General features: G+C 47.4%; 6 protein-coding genes across 6 annotated transcripts; 1 reads left to right on the top strand and 5 right to left on the bottom strand.

The window, feature by feature from the left end:
• Positions 1-455: 455 nt before the first annotated feature.
• Positions 456-2,750, bottom strand: EDB93DRAFT_1134406 (uncharacterized protein; the record flags this gene model as incomplete). Its single annotated transcript, XM_041449070.1, has 3 exons — positions 456-718; positions 763-802; positions 2,591-2,750. 3 exons carry the CDS (start codon positions 2,748-2,750, stop codon positions 460-462), a joined length of 459 nt encoding a protein of 152 aa, XP_041309587.1. The 3' UTR covers positions 456-459.
• A 1,728-nt stretch (positions 2,751-4,478) lies between these two features.
• Positions 4,479-5,708, bottom strand: EDB93DRAFT_211633 (uncharacterized protein). Its single transcript, XM_041455722.1, has 3 exons — positions 5,439-5,708; positions 5,156-5,380; positions 4,479-5,092 (listed from the first exon to the last, which is right to left on the bottom strand). Exons 1-3 carry the CDS (start codon positions 5,552-5,554, stop codon positions 4,594-4,596), a joined length of 840 nt encoding a protein of 279 aa, XP_041309586.1. The 5' UTR covers positions 5,555-5,708; the 3' UTR covers positions 4,479-4,593.
• An 839-nt stretch (positions 5,709-6,547) lies between these two features.
• On the bottom strand, positions 6,548-8,576 carry EDB93DRAFT_1134383 (uncharacterized protein). The gene is given in 15 exon segments (XM_041449069.1): positions 6,548-6,752; positions 6,763-6,768; positions 6,780-6,993; positions 7,048-7,070; positions 7,081-7,093; positions 7,152-7,334; positions 7,389-7,497; positions 7,556-7,573; positions 7,630-7,674; positions 7,731-7,880; positions 7,936-8,011; positions 8,046-8,048; positions 8,072-8,160; positions 8,212-8,432; positions 8,448-8,576. 12 exon segments carry the CDS (start codon positions 8,323-8,325, stop codon positions 6,965-6,967), a joined length of 852 nt encoding a protein of 283 aa, XP_041309585.1. The 5' UTR covers positions 8,326-8,432; positions 8,448-8,576; the 3' UTR covers positions 6,548-6,752; positions 6,763-6,768; positions 6,780-6,964.
• Positions 8,577-8,986: 410 nt separating this feature from the next.
• Positions 8,987-9,360, bottom strand: EDB93DRAFT_1102538 (uncharacterized protein; the record flags this gene model as incomplete). Its single annotated transcript, XM_041447221.1, has 2 exons — positions 8,987-9,212; positions 9,278-9,360. 2 exons carry the CDS (start codon positions 9,358-9,360, stop codon positions 8,987-8,989), a joined length of 309 nt encoding a protein of 102 aa, XP_041309584.1.
• Positions 9,361-10,490: 1,130 nt separating this feature from the next.
• On the top strand, positions 10,491-12,148 carry EDB93DRAFT_211554 (uncharacterized protein). The gene is made up of 9 exons (XM_041455721.1): positions 10,491-10,656; positions 10,708-10,714; positions 10,763-10,822; positions 10,875-11,058; positions 11,106-11,129; positions 11,184-11,237; positions 11,284-11,308; positions 11,367-11,683; positions 11,733-12,148. Exons 1-9 carry the CDS (start codon positions 10,593-10,595, stop codon positions 11,904-11,906), a joined length of 909 nt encoding a protein of 302 aa, XP_041309583.1. The 5' UTR covers positions 10,491-10,592; the 3' UTR covers positions 11,907-12,148.
• Positions 12,149-17,048: 4,900 nt separating this feature from the next.
• Positions 17,049-17,678, bottom strand: EDB93DRAFT_1134344 (uncharacterized protein). The gene has a single exon (XM_041449068.1). It carries the CDS (start codon positions 17,560-17,562, stop codon positions 17,053-17,055), a length of 510 nt encoding a protein of 169 aa, XP_041309582.1. The 5' UTR covers positions 17,563-17,678; the 3' UTR covers positions 17,049-17,052.
• Between the last annotated feature and the right edge of the window lie 3,256 nt (positions 17,679-20,934).

Genomic DNA, 20,934 nt, shown 5'->3' with positions numbered 1-20,934 from the left:
CTCCTGTGATCTCATCACAGAAATCTACAAAGGGACGTAGACGTTCGGTACTGGTAAGTGAACGACTTCCGATGCCTGATAAGCACGCTCTGGATCTTCGCCTTCGATGCTCACCCACAATATTTAAGATGCAAATCCTATCCACGAATTCCTTCGTCGTGGCGTACCGGTACACCAGTCACTTTTCTCCTCTTTCCTAGTAGTAGTGGAAGGATCGCACATCCGATGCTAGAGTTCGTGGTGAATCAAATGATTTTTCTCCCGTCGAGGACTTGACTTACTGTTGAATCTCATCACCTCGTACTCATCTTCGTCTGACTCTTCACCGCTCGCTGTCAAACGAGGAAGTGGCTGGCGCGTGCCATTCTGCCTTCGACAGAAGAAAGCGATCTCTTCTGATGGTTAGTCTTTTCTCGGCCTAAAGGATTTAGTTAGTTACTCATTCTATCCGTTGAGAAATTAGCTCACCTCTATCTCGCGGATGCCGGGGCACTTTCCCCTGTGCTTGACCCATAGTCCAGGATAGTATCTGGAGCGTTGGTCAATGATGATGACCTTGTGACATCCGCGGCAGGTGACGGATGTGGGCTTGTACATCCTCGGTGTACTCGTCGTCCTCGAGCTCTTGTTTTCTTTCATCCTCCTTTTTCTCCGCTTTCTTCCGCTCGCAATGCTCTTAGGCGCGAGCTGCGCAGGGACCCAGCGCCTGCTGTGCTTGCTGTGTGTTGGAAGCGGGGAGGGGCATGGTTGAGCCCATAGAACCCGCCCTTGCAGACCGGCGAGTGGTCAGTTGATGAGGCAACTGACCGTGGGCCAGTCGATACCAATCACCATAAACGAAAACGACTGGACATCCAGCCCTGCCACAAGGTAGCATATGGGTTTGGGCAGTCGTTTGATTATGGTGGTGTAGTATCGACTGGCGACGCAGTCGTTGTTTGTTGATTGCATGGTCGGCTGAGGGACTGGGGGTTGATTGTTGCATTTGTTTCACTGGGGGAAGTGTTCCTTTGGGATATATGTGGGGGATTTGTTGGAGTGGCGCTGAAGTTTGTCTTGGAGGCTGCCTCGGAGTTTTATTGTTCACCATCAAATACACGTGGTTTTTTTTTCATTCCGATTTCTGTCCATTGAAGTAACGCACTATGTGTCGGACACTACTAACTAGTTCAAAGGGTTCTTCTGTAACACTGGATTCGCGAATGCCCCCCAGTATGAAGATATTTATCAAAGTTGGGCGATTGACGTTTTCGTACGCATCTATGTTGTAAGGCACACATGGTTTTCCAGGGCGGACATTCACACTCATGAAAGTCGTTCATAGCAGGCTAGTGTGCTCTCTAATTCTTGGCCGTTCTCCAGGCTGTAGAGTACATCTTCTTGTCGTGAAAGTGAAAATTGTTCAACACGATGATTCCAGACAAACACATCAGCACAGAAGCACTCTGGCCGCCGCCAGGACACTCTTCGATTTTCCCACATGCCGAAAACTTCTTTAGGCCTACAATGGAGATGGTGAAGACACTTAGTCATGATAGCGGGTGATCAATTATCATCTTGTCTTACATGCACAATCCTAGATTTCGCCCGCGTAGCTCCCGAAGTGGTGGGCAAGGTTTCAACTCAAGCATACGAGATGCAGGTTCAGTGACCATATTTCCGTTCAAGTGACTTGCGATGATACAGTTCAATCTAGAGTGGAAATCAGCGCTGACCGCACAAGGTATCTCACCTCCATCTTTGCTTAAATTTTATGATGAAGAACGACTTCCAGTCATACACAAGATGTTCGATCTCATGGCCGAGTTGAACAGTAACCTTTCTCAATGCCCAATATTGATTATTGTTGCTTGTGGCTCGACGAATACCCTTACCATGACCAAAGGTTTTTCTCAGCCTTCCAGCAATTCGTCAGCACCCACGGCTTTAGCACCACTACCAACGCCCAAAATCGAACTTGCATCTTTGATGGGGCATACGTGGGCGCGATCTCTGTTATCGTGCTTTCTGAGTGAGATCCTTTGATTTGGATACAGTAAAGCTTTCGATGTCTGAGTTTCCACTTTAGTCGCTGTATTTCTTTGGTCGACTGTTCATCGATCGGAGCAGAACGGATCTTATCACCACCTGTGAATCGATTCTAAACGAAACGTCGTTTCGTTGACTCGGAAAACACAAACGTGCGTGCACAACCTCAGCTTCGACGGTACGCATAACTAAACAAAAACGACAACAGGAGGGACAGAACATATCCCCACACTCTGACAGAGATCGCTCCTCTCCATCGATCGAAACGAACTCCAAGACGTCTTCTGTCAATTCGCGTTCGAGCCAAATGCGGTACCTTCATCAAGAGCCATCTTACAACGCACTCTCCAAAACTACGCTAATCTCAGTGTGTCTATCCTTTGTCGAGCCTCGAGCCTCAGTGACCGAACACGTCGCTGATCCTTCGATAGTCTGCCAATTTACGGTTATAGATACACGAGCTCTCAGGAGCGAGCTGCGGGGAGCTCAGCGCCTGTTGTGCGTCATGTTTGTCACAACGGGGAGGTGCATGGTTGAGCCCATACAACCCGCCCTTACAGACCGGTGATCAGGCAACTGACCGTGAGCCAGTCGGTGCCAACACCATAAACGAAAACGACCGGACATCCGACCCTGCCACAAGGTAGCATATGGGTTTGGGCAGTCGTCTGGTTTATGGTGTAGTTCCGACTGGCGACGCAGTCGTTGTTTGTTGATTGCATGGCGGCTGAGCGACTGGCGGTTGCGCTGATCCCTCGACAGAACTTTAGTGTGTTTATCCTCTGTCGGGCTCAAGTCTCGCTGATCCCTTGACAGATCGTAATCGTGTTGATCCTCTGTCAATCTCAAGCCTCGTTGACCGAACGCGTCGACAATCCCTTGACAGAACGTGTGTTGGTCCTATGTGGGCTGATCGAACATGCCTCTGATCCCTTGACAGTCTGGGTGTGTTGATTCTTTGTCGAGCTCGAGCCTGATGTGTTGGCAATGACAGTATGCAAGTAGATTTATGCTCAACCGTGTTTACCTTTTGATTATAATTTCACAGCCTTGAAGAAGATGAGATGTGGTCCGTATTACGATTATCGGCATGTCCCATTGCTCACAACTCGTCCACATAATTTCTCATCTCAAATGTTTACTTACTAGCCCTCAGATCGTCCATCGCTGAAAACCTCATGCAAAAACAGAATTATATATTCCTATAGTTATCATGGTTACAATATCGCGAACTCATGAGTTCACTGATGTTAGTGGTCTAGGTCATTGATGCATGGTACTACTTTGATATCTCATTCGTTACATGTCTGCGATTTGGCTAGGCCAGTGACCCTGCAATTACTGCCAGTGCACAAAGTGGCCGCCGGTTCAATCTTGAACCAGCTCCGACTGGCAGGTGAAACCTGCTACACTCTACTAACATTGGCGAGCTCACTACAGCCAAGACCACGCGAGCATGCGTTTACACTCCACTTCAGTGTTCAAGAGTGTTATGTTAGTGTCGATCGCAAACCTAATTCTCGGCCCAACCCTTTCGCCGAACGAACTAATACATCGAGAAGTTACCGGAATTAGCTCATGTCGCTGAAGATAATGGATCATTAGATGCATATAAATGGGTACCCTTCATCTCAGCTTAAATCGACTGCAATCTAGAACTCGTGCGTGACTCGCGCTCTCCTCCCTCCAGTCTTTCATCGTTTTGTTTTCGTTTCTCATTGTTTATCCAGCGCGCTCGTGTACTAAATATTCTCCTCCTTTCATCGTCCAGCGTGCATTTCTCTAGATCTCTTCAAAACTGTATCGTTTATCATTCCGTCGATAGCATCTTCACCTTGTCTTGCTCCTCGTCTGCGTCCGACCGCTACCTCGTATAGTACCGACTACAGTTCAGCCTGGTCATGACTCACTTGTATCATCCCAGGCCCCTGTTGTACACTGTTTCGCTTCTCATCTTACTGTCGCGAGTTTGTTACACTTTTCCACTCGGTGATATATTTTTCCAGACAATGCCGCTTACTGTTTCCTCAGTCTTGCGATATGCTCTTTCGTCCCCTCCTTCTGTTAATTCATGAGTTGACCTACTAGCTCTGCCCTCTGTGTCAAAGGGTGCTCCGATGAAAAGAATCGTTGTCAGCAGGTTTTGAGCCCCGTCAATCTAAGAGAAGCTCTGCTGTGTACACCACTTTCGCCATGATGCACATCCGACAAACATCTGTACGTGAGTAAATGTCCAAGTGTGATAAAAGGTACACAATTATTTGTTGGTAGGTTTCAGGCCGCAATCCAAGAGAGCGGATGTCTCATCTGTTCTGGTACTGTACGTTGGCCATGTTGACTATTGAAAACATATATTGGAGGATCCGAGTCCGTGTATGAGTGAATGCTACTAAATCGAATCAATTTAAAAATTTCTCCGATGAGTCCTACTGAACATGATCTCGTTCGGATGGTAAATAGACCTCGTTACATAAATCATATCCATATCCATAGGTATCATATACGAGTAGATAAACTAGCGCCAAACTTCTCTTCACAAAACAAACTTTGGTGTCCATAAAATCACTACTCTCCACTCCGCTCATCCCAATCAGATCCAGTCTCCGAAACGATGTCCATCGGGTCATGCGCGTCAACGATACGGCGGTAACGGCCACCTGCGCGTACATCCAAGGGACGGCCTTGGGCCAATGCCGTATTGATGTAGAATTGAAGTGTCTTGGAAGATCCGAGCTGCGGCTCGTCCATGTCAAAATGCATGGGATGCATATGTTCTGGGTAGTGTTCGCTGCAAACAGGCGATAAGGGATGATCATTGATCACTTTACGGAGTACAATCGGGTCCTGCTCCTGCAAAATCTCATCGTATTTGGGATGGGCTGGCGCCAGAGTCTGGACGGCGACGTGGGACGCAACTTCACTAATGTTTACGAGTGATTTGTATGCGGAGCGCGAGAGCACTCGATGAAGGTAGCGGTGGTTTGGAAGAGGGGGAGCAGGGGCGGATGGAGGAGGGATGTTTAAGCGACCAGCATTGGACTTGGTGCGAATACGTTCTGCCAGTCTGACAATGAAAGTATGGTCGTTAGGGATCTGCAGTACATCTGCTGAAGCTTGATTAACATACCTCTGCTTTACAGGCACTTGAGGCCTGAAGCTCTTTGAGTTTAAAGAAAGCGCCCTGAAACCACGTCGAGGGACGCGCTCAGTTGGTTCAGGGGAATAGGAAGACTTGTCCAGCAAGTCCGTGCATGAGTCGATGTTTGCGTCAGTCGGCCCATGGTAGTGTGGGTGTTGTGAGTATGTCATTGATTTGGAGTGCTTCAGCGACGCCTTCCGGTCATCGTTGGACCTGAGGTGTATTAATTAGTATGATGATGACGAGTAGAGCACGAGAACGGTAGACTCACTTTTGGAAAATGTTCCTGAACGAATTCATAGTTGATATAGAGAAGATGCAACGTTGCAAATACTGTAAGGTGGTAGTGGTGGTGGTGGTGTGTCTGATGGTGAAGGTTATCTGCATGTCAGAATTTAAATGCTGGGCTACTGTGGACGTACCATAACATCCACAATCACGTCCACAACCACAAAGTAATTGCCCATATCCGGAGGCAATACAAGTGTAAATGCTCTTGCGAATACTCCGATTGCTCACCTAGGATCAAATCAATGCCACCAATGTCGCTGCATTTGCATCACAAAGGTATAATATACAATTACCAAACAATTATAGAGTACAGCTGATACATGCGGGCCTAATGAATGCATCACGCGTCTTCCTCGTTAACCTCTTGATCTCATAGCTTGAACACGCGATAAAAATGACCTGCGATGACCATCAGCACGATGAATTTGATGCATGTAATACGAAGATGGGGCACGGTATGTACAGAGATGCTGAACAAAACAGCTAGCATCCTCCTTCGACCGTCTCACTTAATAAGACTACTCAGCGTACCTTTAAAGCCCAGATCTGACCGACTGTATTTTATTAAACCAAGCTGCCCGACACCGATAAAGACGCTTCGCAAGCAAGCAATCTAAAGGTGATATAAAAAGTCAAGCAGGTATTGCTATCAATTCTATCAGAATTACGCACATGGTGACTATGAGAGCCTCTGGTCGATCATCGACAATGAGCGCGATGGCAATTTTTCACTACGGGATGAAATCGTAAGCTCTACATGTTTCCGCCTGTAGCAACGCGCGTATGCAGTTACTTGAAGGTTCATGGAAATCTATTCAAATGGCATTATGTTAGCAATACACCGTGCACGGGCTAGTTCGGAAAATATTTCACCATGAAGTATGTTTGGCTTTGTTAGGGACGGAAGCTCGAGCATCCTCATTAGGGATTGCCATGTCGATCAGGCTATCAAATTCGAGCACAGATGTTGGTCGCTTTCACAGGTTTGCATACAACAGTAAGTGAGTGACCGTGAGTGATAATTAATCTTTAAATGTCGGGGACTGGCGGATCACCGCCGCTACGTACACATAGAATAAAATGGATTATATCGATTTATCGCTCGAGTATTTGAATGTTCAGATATTCTTTCCAATGCATCAATAACATTTAAGCCGCACGCGGTGAGCTTGTACGAAACGATGTAATAGTATCTTCCAGGCCATGCAAGAAGCAAGAAGCTGATGGGCCGGCGAAGTCTTCCGTCCCCTTCATGACATGCGTATGGGTATTTCGCATGCACAATGATAAGTTAACAGTTAAAACTACAATTTCATTGAGCTATATACAAAGTACAAGGCATCAAGCACGTATGTCAAACAGGTACAACATTTTCACTGTGCTTGAGAACATGGTCCCATCACGAGTCACTCGCCGAGTCGGGTCGATGCATTTCACGAAGAGCAAAAAACCGAGACATCTTTTTCCGTACAGAAAGCGGCGCATCCCATTCCTTGAGATACTCCTTTATGTCCTGTGGAGTTGGTTTTTGTCCCCTGTGAGGCACTGATTAGTCGTCAGGAACAACTTCAAAATATCAACCATCTTACCCAGCCGACCTTGTGGCCAATTTCATGAAATTTTCGATCTGCACTCCTATTTGCATTGCATCAGCACTTGCCATTAGTTCATCCAGCGTTAAACATGACGTTACCATCGAGTTTGTACCAAGATATTTTCTCAATCTCTCGAAGTAAGGTCCACGCCTCTGTGTCCCTCACGGTAGGGACAAATACATGTTCGCCGCTAGGGATAGTTTCCGCTAGGTCACCTCGGCCAAAGAGTAGTAGCCAACGTTGGCGACGGGCTGCCCGATCGAGATCGGGGAATTCGATGGCTGCCACAGGGAAAAGTAAGTGATGTAGTCAGGCCAAATAGCCAGGGTACGCACTGTCGGTGAGCGGCCCGAATATTGCCTGCTGCGCGTCCGACAACACCGCAGGCCACAAACAGATACATCCGGGCGACTCAAACTGTTGAATCATCATCTCGACGCGGTTCTGATGAAGAATTAGCTATACTAGTACAGCATCAACAGTACAACGATCAAGAACGTACTTGAAATTTCATGAATGACTGTGGGACGTATCATCAGAAGGGATATATAGGAAGCTTTAAAAGACGATACGTACATCTCCACGGTCTACGACCAACACCGCATTCCATTTGATCGCAAGCTAAGCAACCACCACGTCGCGTCAGAGATGTATCGCGTCCTGCATATGGTACATACCGATGCTAGTTTGGCAGCCCAAGGTTGCACGTTGGCAAGGTCTGGGATATCATTGGCCCAAATGGGGAGCATCGGGCGCTTGAGTATGTTGCAGACAGCATGAGCAACCGTCTTTTTTCCCGTTCCCGGGGCTCCTTTCAGCAGGACATTCTACAAATGGTAAATGTAAACGAGAGTAACGCAGGAATGTTCCTTCAAAACACACCAGGCCTTTCCAAACTTTCACTGACTGTGGAATGCCAGGAAAACATCCAATAGCATCCAATACGGATTGCATGAGAGTCTGTAACAAACGCGTTAGATTGCGAGACGATGTTCCCAGAATCACTCCCGCCCGTACCTTAGTCTGTTGGTCCTTGACCAGCTTGCTCCACGCATGTTGATCGTAATCAAATTCATCGCAATACAAACCCTGGAATGTAATCCATCCCTGGACACCAAAGTTGGTTTGAAGATCAGTAAAAACGTACAACGTACTTACGTGTTTCTCAATGTCATATCCTGCAATCCAGGACAGTCTGTTGACCGCGAGTGTCTCCATGTCTTCCAAGAGCAGCTTTGGAAAGTCAACTGTATGGGGGGAAAGGAAGGACATGTTTGATTGAGGTAGATGGGGAAGACTTGATTTGAGCAGATGGGAAAGGTTTGGCGTCGGTATCAGGGAACTCCATGAGGGTTATATATGAGGAACCGAAGTGTGGACTGCGGAAGTGTGGAATGTAGAATTGACCGCTGTAGCAGGGTTCATGCAATAATGTGCAAAGCAAGAATGGCCCGAGCCTGAGTATGAGCCAAGCACAATATATTGTGGAACATGAGAAATAACCTATGAACAATGAAGTCGAACCGCGGGCAATGAATCCTATTGACTGAAATCGGACGGTAAATTACAGTTGCATAAGGCGCGCCATAAGATACTTGAATGAGATGGACCTCAGGAATGCACGGGCCGCCTATATGTCCCCCTCGACAACTTCATCATCTTGATCCTGGGCAGGAATAGGTTGCAGGACGGGGCCCCTGCGTGACATTCAAACCAGTAATCCGCCACATTCCAGCGTAGGTTGCACCCGCGATGTCCACACTGCCTGCACCTAATGTCGTTCGGTCTGTTTAAATTTTCAGAATTTGCGGGTGGTAGCAATACGACAAACGTCTTCACCATTTTATAATTCTGGCATTCGTACGGACCAGCTATGTCATGGTGTGCCGCGCATATAGTTCAAAACCTGATATCAACGACCAAGACATTATTGCTAGACGGATATGCGTGGGCCGTGCTCGTCGGGTGCCGTGCCTCTTTGTAAGATAGCTGGATCTGGGGGCATGATGTATTGTTCCACCTCATTGCTCTCTTTAGGAGGATTCCGATCTTCCGTTTTTCGGCGTTTGAGTAGATACCAGATGAGGTAAACAGTCCATGCAATGACCAGCACACCTCCACAAACGCTGCCAGCAATTATTGGTGTCAGAGCCTTGTGTCTAAGTACGATGTGAGCTGGACACTTGAATGTATGTCGATGCTCGAACGGTCAAAGCATGCGTACCCGTTAAGGGAAGCAGCTTCAGAGGAACTCTCTGCGCGAGCTGCTTGGATTTTCGTTGCAATGCCATGCTTCTCCCACTGCATGTCTCTTTCGTCTTGTGCAGAACAGATCCAGTGGCCTTCAAGTTGCGTTTGAATCCGTCCTTGTACTCTCTACTAAGGACCGGGTCTTCGAGGACGGAGGATGGAAGTGAAGAATATACCCACGGGCAAGTCTTTGCCGCAGATACTAATAGAGAACTCCGCAAACTGCCGACTTGTCTTCAGAGTCAGCCCTTCCTCATCAGTCCAAAGGACGGTCTGGAGTCTGCCTACAACACAGACCAGCCTATAAATGGGGTACGTGTCTGCCCCAAGTTCGTCTTATTAATGGGACAGTCTATTGCAAGCCCCCCGCATGATGTTACCATCATCCCGTTTATGGTCAACATCCATTCCGACTGCCTGCCATCAGCATTTTTACCTCTCCCGATCCATGCGAGTCTCTCACACTTGCCTCAGGCTGATGTCTACTACTCCCTTCATGCTTACATATTTCCTACCCGTGCGCCAGCATCATAATTTTGTTGTTTGCGGCTCCCAGTCTACGGCTGCTACACCAGTGAATAGAATCGCGATGGCAAGTTGAAAGAATGACAGTATTGGAGTGACGGTGGTTAAAATAGACGGGATGCGTGACGGTGGCTGACCGCCAGTGCGCAGGGTAGTCTAAAACAATAAGGCCTTTGCCCGGACCTTTCTCACCCAGCACCCCAGACGTGTCCGCCGGACTTTTCGCATGGAGTCTACGCAGATGTGATACGGACTTCCCAATGACTTGCTATTCCCTAATTGTTTTAATTCGTCCTAGAATCATTTTACCAATATCGTCCGTTTCGAATGCTGTTGCTTCGAATGTACCAGGGTTACGAGTCTACCGCTCATATCGATTACGGACTTGTCATCTCTAAAGAACCGTTGGTCAACGAAGGAAACTCCACGGGCGTCTCGGACCAGCGCACGCCCAAGCATCAACGCGTATACAGTATGCGCTCTTGTCGCCCGACGCGTTGGTTTCTCCATGTCCCCTTGTATCTACTGCAAGTAAGAGGCGCGGAGCAAGGTCAATAGACACCTCCAGTCTTTAAATCTTAGATGAATGTGTCGCCCGGTGGGTGCATTGCAGATTGAGCTGGTGCTTCCGCATGCTCAGCGGTCTAGTGGTTGATGTTGCACAGGCTTGGCATTTGATGCATTTTTGGAAGCTAATCCATCGATCGCCCCTAAAAACCCTTTCTGCCAAGAACTGGCACCTCACTCATTTGTGACAAGCGAAAATGCCACTTCCTGCGCTGAATCGCATGTTCATAACCTCCGCCTGGTTACAGTCTATAATTTATGGTATGCATCCTTAGCAGCGTATAGATTCAATGCTGATATCCCGCTCAACAGGAATCAAGTGAGAAAGGACCTCAAAGGCTTACATCAGGCTCATTTTCATCGATAGCTGCGTACTATTTGGCGTATGCATCTATGCCATTTCTATTCGGAGAACAAGGGCACATTGGTTCGTGTCATTACTTTTTCAATCATTCGCCGGCAACTCACCTTTGGATCAGGATTATTCCTCTTTCATGCATTTTCCACTTTTCGATAGCGACAGCAAGCTGCATCGTTTGCCTTTTATATGCCCTTCAGGGCCTCACAAATCCTGCTATAATATCCGTCCCTGACGGAAGTACCTTGTATTTTGCTAGGGTTACAGCCTTCTCATCGACGATGATAGGATTGTATACTTTTGATGTGGGCATCATATTTTTGTCATGAAACTTTATTTTACCTTCTGCCAGGTTCTTGTTCTACATTTCTTGCTAGTGAGAATAACTTTTTTTTATGTGGAGGTGTTCAACTAACACACGCGACGACAGATTTGGAGGTTTTATTTGGTTTGGGATCGTAATTTGATCCTGGTTATCCTCATGGTAAGATATTACTTGTCGCACTTTTTACTAGTATTGAAATCGCTAGATAATTCTGGAAATTGGACATCTCTGTGGGTTTGTTTACTTGAGTTGACTGGCAGATTAAGCTAACGTTTCTTCTCTGCGTAGCAACTGCCTTCGCGGCCTGGGGTGTGGTCACTCATTTCGGTGTCGTCTTTTTATCGGCTTCCAATGCTTTGGCGAAGTCTCTTTGCGTGCTCAACCTCGTGCTTACCATCTGTCTCACATCTGGTATTGCCTACCGTCTTTGGCGCGCGGGAAAAAATACGTTTGATTTGACTGGCTACAACGCATACAAACCTGCCATATACACTATCATTCAGTGCGGTGCAATCTACACTATCAGCATTGTGGTAGTGTGCGCTCTACAGCTTTCCGGGAATCCAGCTGGTCTCATGGCAACGCACGTCGGCGTTCAGTTTGCCGTCAGCATTTTATACTTCTTCTTTTCTACATAGTCTCACATCCTTCTAGACCTTGACACCTCTTCTTCTCATCACCGATATCAACCTTAGGGTGACACGCAGAGAACATGATGATGATCCACCAGATACTGTGGAACCCACTTTCGCTCGACCTGTCGAGGTCAACATCACCGAGGAGATCCATACCCACCCTCGTGAAACTTGTGACCCTATGAATCCATGACTTATCCGGAAGAATCAGAGTCTGCGTGCATGCGATGACAATGAAAAGTATTCATAGGTTTTTCCCTCTGACTAGAGCATCAGACACTGAGGCCCACTTTCGCTCTGACCTTCGCCGCCTGAACTCATGTATTAACTATGGGAGTTGCCAGATAAAACTCCAGATGTGTTTCGGAATTGTGCATTCGTCGCGACACCGTGCGAGATCGAATCAGACTGCACAGGGAAGTTAGTCAAAAATTAAAATCGGTAGCAGGTTCTACCCGTGTCGTGAAACTGGTGGCATTATATTTCCAATATAGAGTACTTGGACTACGCCATACGCAGCTGCTCGCTGGCAAAGAGTGAATTTAAAATTAAAAGAGGAAAGAACACCTTGACAGCAGATGTGCAACCTTACAGCGCCAGCCTGAGGCTTGGAAGATTCGAATATATACACAAGAGTGTGACGATGCAAGTTCTCTAAAGCAGGCCGGGTCGAGTAGAGAAAGTATTTGCAGCATTCAATGTCAGGCTTATTATTGAAGACTTTGCTTCATTCTCGTTCGTAACACGGAAAGTTGTATTTTTATTTGTGCCGACGTGCCAGTCTCAGCCTGTTCCTTGTCTTTATATACATATACATATATATCCATTTTCATGTCATATGGAGAGTAGTACTATAAGGAGGAAAACTAGTCTAGGGGACCCCCAGTGTCCCCGATGCATCTCTGGGCGCGCGAATGCCCTGATGTGAGGCGTACCCCCATCAGTCCGCCGTTCCCGCCGGCCGTTTTAGACGCGCCGCCCTTCGAAGATGAGATGACTTTCATAAACAGGATCAATGCATATGTGCTAGCGAATTGCATAATATATAACGCGTACTCGGCCGCTTTCGCGGGCGCTGTTCCCTGTCTATTGGTCACCGAGTGTGATATGGTGCTGCTGTATTGTGCAAAGGTTGAGAAATGTATCACGTAGCTTAACTTATTGTCTTTACCTTCAATAGTCACTTCAGCACATCCCACGACTGGAACACGACGACAAAAGAGTGGACGGTACACGAGATTGAGATTGATGGTGAGAGAAGATGAATAGGTGGTAGTCGGAAGCTCGGTGACTGCCAAAGTGTACTTCAGTACTGAATTGATCGGCGAGAGATGAAAAGAGGTTTACACTGTTGTACAAGCAACATCCCTTCAGGATATCCCACGACTGGAAAACGACGACAAAAGAGTGGAATGTACACGAGATTGATGGTGAGAGAAGATGAATAGACGGTAGTCGGAAGCTCTGTGACTGCCAAAGTGTACTTTAGTACTGAATTGATCGGCGAGCAATGAAAAGAGGTTTACACTGTCGCAAAAGCAACATCATGTCGATGATCGACGTCAAGCAATGACACAAAATATACCAGGTAGCTCTGGTTTATGTTCATGGTCAACGGGGAGTCCGTCGGAATCCCCTGAGAAACCATCATTCGATGGGTAAAACTGCGAGGCGATGGATGCGAATGCGTCCATAGTATGAATAACAGTAAGTGGGTTTGAAGAACGAAGTTGGAGTGGTCTGTGAGACTCAAAAGCGTATTGGATGGTAGTGGTTGGTGGTTGCGTTCTAAAGTCACCAGACGAATGACCAATGCCATATTGTGGATCTGAATACTTACTAAGAGTCCACAATTGTTCGATTTGTGGACCAGCGCAGCTCGATTCGGCAATTTCATCGTTGAAATAGCGGAGCTAGCCGTTCGTGTCGAGGTATCAAAATCTCTGTGGTTTCTATTTGATGCAAATGGAACAAACAGTTGCACCCGTACACTGTGAAGAACTTAACTGTGAGCTGATTCTCGCAGAAAAATGCTAACCATCATGCTCTCGTTGCGTTTCAACTCACGTGTTCATCATCTCGTCGCAGGCACATTTAATCATAATCAAGGTTGACGAATAGCAAAAAAACTAGCCCAAGCCCCCCAAAGCCAGGCCTAAGCAGGGGCTTTCAGGCCAAGCCGGGCCCGCACATCACTAACTGTGCCATGAACACGAACATTTTTGCTAAAGAAATCAATTTACTTTGTGCAGTCAACAGAGGGGTAACATCAATATCATCACATACCGATTACATCTCACTTCATCCCAGAAGAGCATCTTGACGAAATATCTTCCTCCGTCAGAATGAGCTTTCCCGGGGTGGACACCCCAGTAGGACGAGGGACGGAATGTCTGGATGGCGTTGCAAGTGAGATATAATATATTTTGGTGGATGGTCAACTTACATCTCTACTCCAGAAATGATTGACGTTGAATGAAGGTGGATATTGCTGGAGGCGTATTTCACCGCGTCTCTTATATTGAGGGGATGCATCGTTATACTCAAGCCGAATGAGCCTCGATCACAAGGTCCCATGACCTGAGCCGAGCAGATTGTCCATATGCATCAGCTACACCCATGACGGTTCGAAGATGAGAATTAGAGATCCAGCCTTTCACGACAATGATAAGTAGACTCATGACCGCCTTCTCAGAGAAGAATGAGCTTGAGGTACGTCACTCGACATTCTCGACGTTCCATGGTATATTAGGCCAGCCAATTGGCCATCTCGTGTTAGCGACCTACTAATAGTAGTCCACTGGCAGAACGGACTAGTACGATGGTCGAAAAAACGAGATTGTTTAGCTAGTCGAAAGGAACATGAACTGAATGGGACAGTCGGCCGTCTACAGACAACTTCGAGCGACAGTGAATTCAGGGACTCATCACGATGCCTACTGAGGGATGAAGACAAAAGCAAATCGATCAGATGAGCTGAAATGACATTCCGAAATAGATCGGCTCTCTAGACTGATGTTATGTATAGGACCCGGCAAACTGCGTGGGAGGGTTCTACTCGTCCAACTCCGACAACCTATGCCGCCATCTCTTTGAATCCAGCTCTCGACACCGATCTCGCCCCCGTTCCTGGTTCTTGTGAATATAGCTATGTCGCCGCTGTCGGTCGTTTTCATCTGTGGAACAGCGCGGTACGTCCGCGCCAAGATCTAGCTCCAGATTCCCCATCACGGTCGCAGTCGATATCACCTCCCTCATTGCCTCTTCATCAATCCTCCCTGTCAGTCATCTCTACTAGCGCGGCCTTCACATTCTTTCTTCAGCAATTTCCACTATCCTGGATTTTTCCTTCTTATCCTAGCTTGCAGCTTCACCTCGTACACACTACCCTACCATCAATGTTTACATACATGTTATTGCCATTGTCAACACGTCTCCATATCACCAGCAAATCAAAGATACGAGAGTTTAAGTTGATTCATGATCGATATTTTATCATATGTAAAGGACGAAACATTCCAAATAAATGCTACACTACACACCCAAGTTCTGTATGGGAGAGGATGGCAAACACGAGGGAGATGGGCACGCATACGAGGATGAAGACCAAAAAGTGGTGTATGGGGGGTGCTGTCCAAACTCAACCATATGCATCGTTGCGGTTACTCCAATCAAGGTCCGTCCGTCGGTGCTAAGCGCTGATAAGTCGAGCAACTAGCTCGGCGATGCACGTTTAGGTGAGGTGAACAACGCAAAATAGGTACGCGCGAAAGTGGTGAGCTGTCCAATGCCAATGCCATAGGCTTCCTTACATAGCCGAGAAGGAAGAGAAATGCGCCAATGGTTTCAGGGCGGTTTTTCGAGTCGTCCGACAGAAACAGTCTCTCACCAGCAGTCTGAGGGTGAACACTACCACCATCCAGGGCTCCAAGCTTAATATAGACCGTCTCGCGTGGCCAACAATATAGGCGACGACGACCAGGTTTGCGAGTGGGGAGCTGAACATAACGTTCCTGGGCCCGTTGCGCTGGAATTATTGTTGTGAGGGCTTTGGAAGTGATGGAAAGATTCGGCCGTGTCTTCAGGTTCGTGGGGATTCCACAAGATGTGCCCACCAGCAACAAGTCGTTTCAAAGGTACTAGTCCCATTCCTATGGGGACCATTTTGAAAGGGTGAATGTCAACCTTGGATCATGCGTGAGCTCTGTCTCTCAAAAGTTGCACGCGCTTAGAAACAGGAATGTCTATTGTCCGTGTTGGGACCAGGGAGTAACCGTTGTCCACTCAGTCAACGATGTACTGAAGCTCGGAAGAGGACATGTACGTCTGGCGAGGGGCCTTACATACCTGCAAGAGGATCGTCAGACTAAAAGTCCATCTAGGACAGCAATAACGTACCAAGAATATTTCAGTGTCACAAGGCCAAAGGGACGGGTAGGCGGCACGTATGTTTCACGTGCAGACTTCGCATCTTGAAGTTTCGAAGAACCATCAGCTGAGTTGTCGGCGTGGCCACAAGTCTCGAAAGACTGTAATATAGCATAACATCATGACAGATTGAACGGCACGTCAGTTGATTTGCGAAACAAGGGGTTGTCAGTTTCGTCTGATGCAATAAGAGCGAGGGTGGGGTGGGAGCGTGTCATATATAAGCCTCTTGAATAAAATAAACGTTCAACTGCAAATAATGCATGGGACTGGAACTGACTGGAAGTGAGCTTAGCAAGGAACGAATGTACGGTCCGGTGAAGAGTCCAAGCAAGTCAAAGCAACCACAAAGACAAAGAAAAGTGCGCCGGCTCCTTCCGACCACTCAAAATCGGTTTGCGGCGATATCCAGACGCTTTGATCTTGAACACAAAAGATCATCATCATTCCTTTCTCTAGTGATCTCATCACAGAAATGTACAAAGGGACGTAGACGTCCTGTACTAGTAAGTGAACAACTTCCAATGCCTGATAAGCACGCTCTGGATCTTCGCCTTTGACGCTCACCCACAATATTTAAGATGCCAATTCTATCCACGAATTCATTCGTCGTGGCGTACCGGTACACCAGTCACTTTTCTCCTCTTTCCTATCAGTCGTGGAAGGATCGCACATCCGATGCTAGAGTTCGTGGTGAATCAAATGATTTTGCTCTCGTCGAGGACTTGACTTACTGCTGAATCGCATCACCTCGTACTCATCTTCGTCTGACTCTTCACCGCTCGCGTCAAACGAGGAAGTGGCTGGCGCATGCCATTTTGCATTCGACAGAAGGAACCGGTCTCTTCTGCTGGTAAGTTTTTTCTCGGCCTAAAGGATTTAGTTAGTTACTCATTCTATCCCTTGAGAAATTAACTCACCTCTATCTTGCGGATGCCGGGGCACTTTCCCCTGTGCTTCAGCCATAGTCCAGGATAGTACCTGGAGCGCTTGTCAATGGTGATGGCTTTCTGACATTCGCGGCACGTGACGGATGTGGGTTGCACGTCCTCGGTATACTCGTCGTCCTCGAGTTCTTGTTTCCTTTCATCCTCCTTTTTCCTCCGCTTTCTTCCGCCCGCAATGCTCTTAGGCGCGAGCTGCGCAGGCATCAGCGCCTGCTGTGTGTTGGAACGGGGAGGGGCATGGTTCAGCCCATAGAACCCGCCCCTGCAGACCGGCGAGTGGTCGTTGATCAGGCGACTGACCGTGGGCCAGTCGGTGCCATCACCATAAACGAAAACGACTGGACATCCAGCCCTGCCACAAGGTAGCATATGGGTTTGGGCAGTCGTTTCATTTATGGTGGGGTATTGACTGGCGACGCAGTCGTTGTTTGTTGATTGCATAGCGGCTGAGGGACTGGGAGTTGATTGTTGCATTTGTTTTACTGGGGGAAGTGCCCTTTCGTATGTATGTGGGGAATTTGTTGGAGTGGCGCGAAGTTTTTCTTTTGACGCTGCCTCGGAGTTGTATTGTTCATCATAAAATACACGTGGTTTTTTCATTCCGATTTCTGTCCATTGAGGGTGCTGGGTGTTGAACACTACTAACTAGTTTAAAGGGTTCTTCTGTAACACTCCACTTGCAAATGCCTCGGGATGAAGATATACTCTTGATCTATCGAAGTTGGGTGACAGACATTTTCGTACGCATTTACGCTGTAAGGCACACATGGTTTTCCAGGTGGGACATTCACACTTATGAAAGTCATCCATCGCAGGCTAATGCTAATTCTCTTGTCACTCTTCTAGATAAGTTGTCCATTCGAAGGTTCTCCAAGCTGTAGGGTGCATCTTCTCGTCGTGAAAGTGAACACGGATCGTTCCAGAAAAACACGTCGGCACAGAAGCACTCTCCGCCGCCAGGACGCTCCTCGATTTTCCCACATGTTGAAAACTTCTTCTTTAGGCCTACAATAGGTGAAGACACTTAGTCATGATAGCAGGCCTCAATCGTCATCTTCTTGTCCAGTTTCTTTATATGCACAATTCTAGATTTCGTCCACGTAGTTCCCGAAGTGGTGGAGAAGGCTTCAACTCAAGTACACGAGATGCAGCAGGTTCAGTGACCATATTTCCGTTCAAGTGACTTATCGATCCATACAGTTCAATCTGGAGTGGAAATCAGCCCTGACTGAAATTCTATGATGAAGAACGACTTCTAGTCATACACAAGATGCTCGGACAGTAGCTCTCCTTTGGACTCCATTTCGTCGTCCATTCTCTTCATCACTGTAGGGTGAGGCCATGTATGAGTGAGATGCGCTACCCTTGAGGCGAATTTCCTACTCATCGAGATATTGTTCCCACGACAGCGACAACTTGCAACTACTCGGCTCGTAAGACGTAGAGCACCGCGCCGTAACACGGTATAGAAATTCTCTCTCTCTCGTTGCAACTACAGTTTGTGAGCAAGTGGTACCAATGAGCGCTGAGATATGCTCATGTGAAATGGGACGTCGCTGAGGCAAACTGGCGGCGTCTACCCCCACTATCAGGCCAGGATCCAGGCTGCACTCATGACACCTGCAAGGATATTCCAGTGTAGCTGCAAGGCACACAAGGCATATCATTGATTTTTCGAGTTCACGCACTAGTGCTAATTTCATTGTACAGGTCGCGCGGCAGACATTTTAAGATCGGTTTGCATGTGTCTTCAAGCTTGTCAAGTCATAGCAGCTCCTCCAGTCTTCTGAAGAGGAAGTTGTCGAGGATCGGCTAGTTCATGAATTCGTCTGTCGTGCATTGAGGAAAACCGCGAAACAAAGGTATTCGATAGCTCGTTATCATAATACAAGGACAAGAACGACCCCATTACTATCGCCAGCGTTCTTTTGCTATCCATAGATGGGGTAATGATTGAACTAACTGCACGAATAAAAAAATTTACAGGAACCCTGACCGTTCCAGTCAGTGAAGGTTTGCGGGACTTCTTAGGGACAGACGAATGAGTGCTGCCACAGCGTTGGCAACCGCAGAACAGAACTTCCTGCAACTTCCAATTCCTCCCAACCTGGGCACGCGCTACCATCACATTCGATGCATCTGTCATCTCACACTTGTCTCGGTATACTTGCCACTCGTGTGGTCGACGAATGTGACTGCCCACCGCCGATCACCTATGACATATCTGATTACCCCATATACTATGATGATACACTCTATCACCCGCAATATCCCACCTATCACGTTTGCTCATGGCCGCTTAAATCGCTCGTCTCTCACCACCGTTCCTATCATTCCTATCATGCTTTCTCCATCTGGTTTTTTGCACGTGATGGCGTCTCAGTTATCATTGATGTGACTTCACATCTGCTTACTTCCGTATGAGTGAGTCACAGATATCTGGTTAGCCACTGTGCTTCTGCACCAGTTCACTTCACACGCTCGCAACAAGGCTATCTCATTATTTGGTGCCTGAGCTTGGCCTGAGCACTGAGCACTCAGATGACGGTCACCTGAAAACGTATCTGGCCAGCGGCCCGGCGTCGGGTTAGAAGACATGGCGTGTAAAGACAAGCCAAGTGACTAACGTCACTATCAAGTGATGCCGAGAGATTTGTCAGGGAATTTCTTGATGAAGCATAGCTGGTGCCAGTACAATGCCGAGGAACAGAATCAACTTCACTCCATTGAAGCTCGTCCACACGCGTGTTTCGTGCCTTGAATAAATCAAGATTACAATGGGCCAACATATAAGTCAAGTAAGTGGGCTATATACCGGCCCCCCTTGCTGTATTCTGATGCAGCTGCTTCTGGCCGGCAGACTTCTATCTTGACAGGTTCGGAGCAGAAGTTGATCTCTTATTTCAGTGATGCCCTGTGGCATTGCTATTTGGTATTGGCAACCCTAGATGGTGGCATGCTTGCGCCACTGCTCTTCAAGTTGAAAAGTTTTTATCTTATCGGGCTGGAGCAGAACCTAATTTCTTTTAGTTACCTCCCTGCGCCCTGTGCCCAGGGGGCCTGTATCATATCATGCTAGTGTTGACACTCCTGGGATTGACGGAGACGAATGCACTCTTTGGCTGTCTATTTACCTTCTGTCCATTCTGGTCACGGCGCCAATAACTAGCAATATAAAATGGCCCCTCTTTAGCTGGCTTTCCCTCCAGCAATCTGCTACATCATCAACTGTCTTACATACCAGGTCGGTCGTCTGACTGATCCATCACGAACATGACGTGACTGACACCGTGTTGCAGCTTAACCGCACTCATAACCACCATCATGTACAACAACAACACTGAGCAATGCAACTGCACCTCCAAGTGAGTTTTGCCTTGCGACATTTCGATGACGGGATTCTGACTGTTTGTAAACAGCTGCAACTGCCAAGTTGGTTCCTGCAGCTGCGTTAAGAACTAAACACCACGCGCAAGTGCACTTGCCTTGCCGTATATATAAACACAAATATTTCTGCTATTTGACGTGACTTGTACTGTTTGTATTGAAATGCCGGAGTTTTTCCAGTAAAGTGGCGTTGAGTCTTGATAAATTTAACAGTAAAGAGTGCAATGTCGTCCGGAATTCCGAATGGCCCCTTGAGCTTCAAGGGGCATTCAGTTTTAAGCTAGTAGGTCACGTGATGTTTAGTGCCGTTGTGAGCGACGTTGTCCTGCCAAGTCTTTCTCAAATGTCTTCTGCTAGTATGCATTTTTGGTACTAGCTGTTGGTACTGCCAGTTGCGCTTTCACGTGTCCTCAGAGATTATTCTCTTATAGGCTCCGCGGTGGAGCTTAGCGAGTGCCT

Source organism: Suillus bovinus, assembly GCF_016758785.1.
Source record: "Suillus bovinus strain UH-Sbo-P2 chromosome Unknown EDB93scaffold_15, whole genome shotgun sequence".
Taxonomy (NCBI): Eukaryota; Fungi; Basidiomycota; class Agaricomycetes; order Boletales; family Suillaceae; genus Suillus; species Suillus bovinus.
The sequence above is the reverse complement of the archived record's forward strand: the minus strand, read 5'-3'. Positions and strand labels throughout refer to the sequence as shown.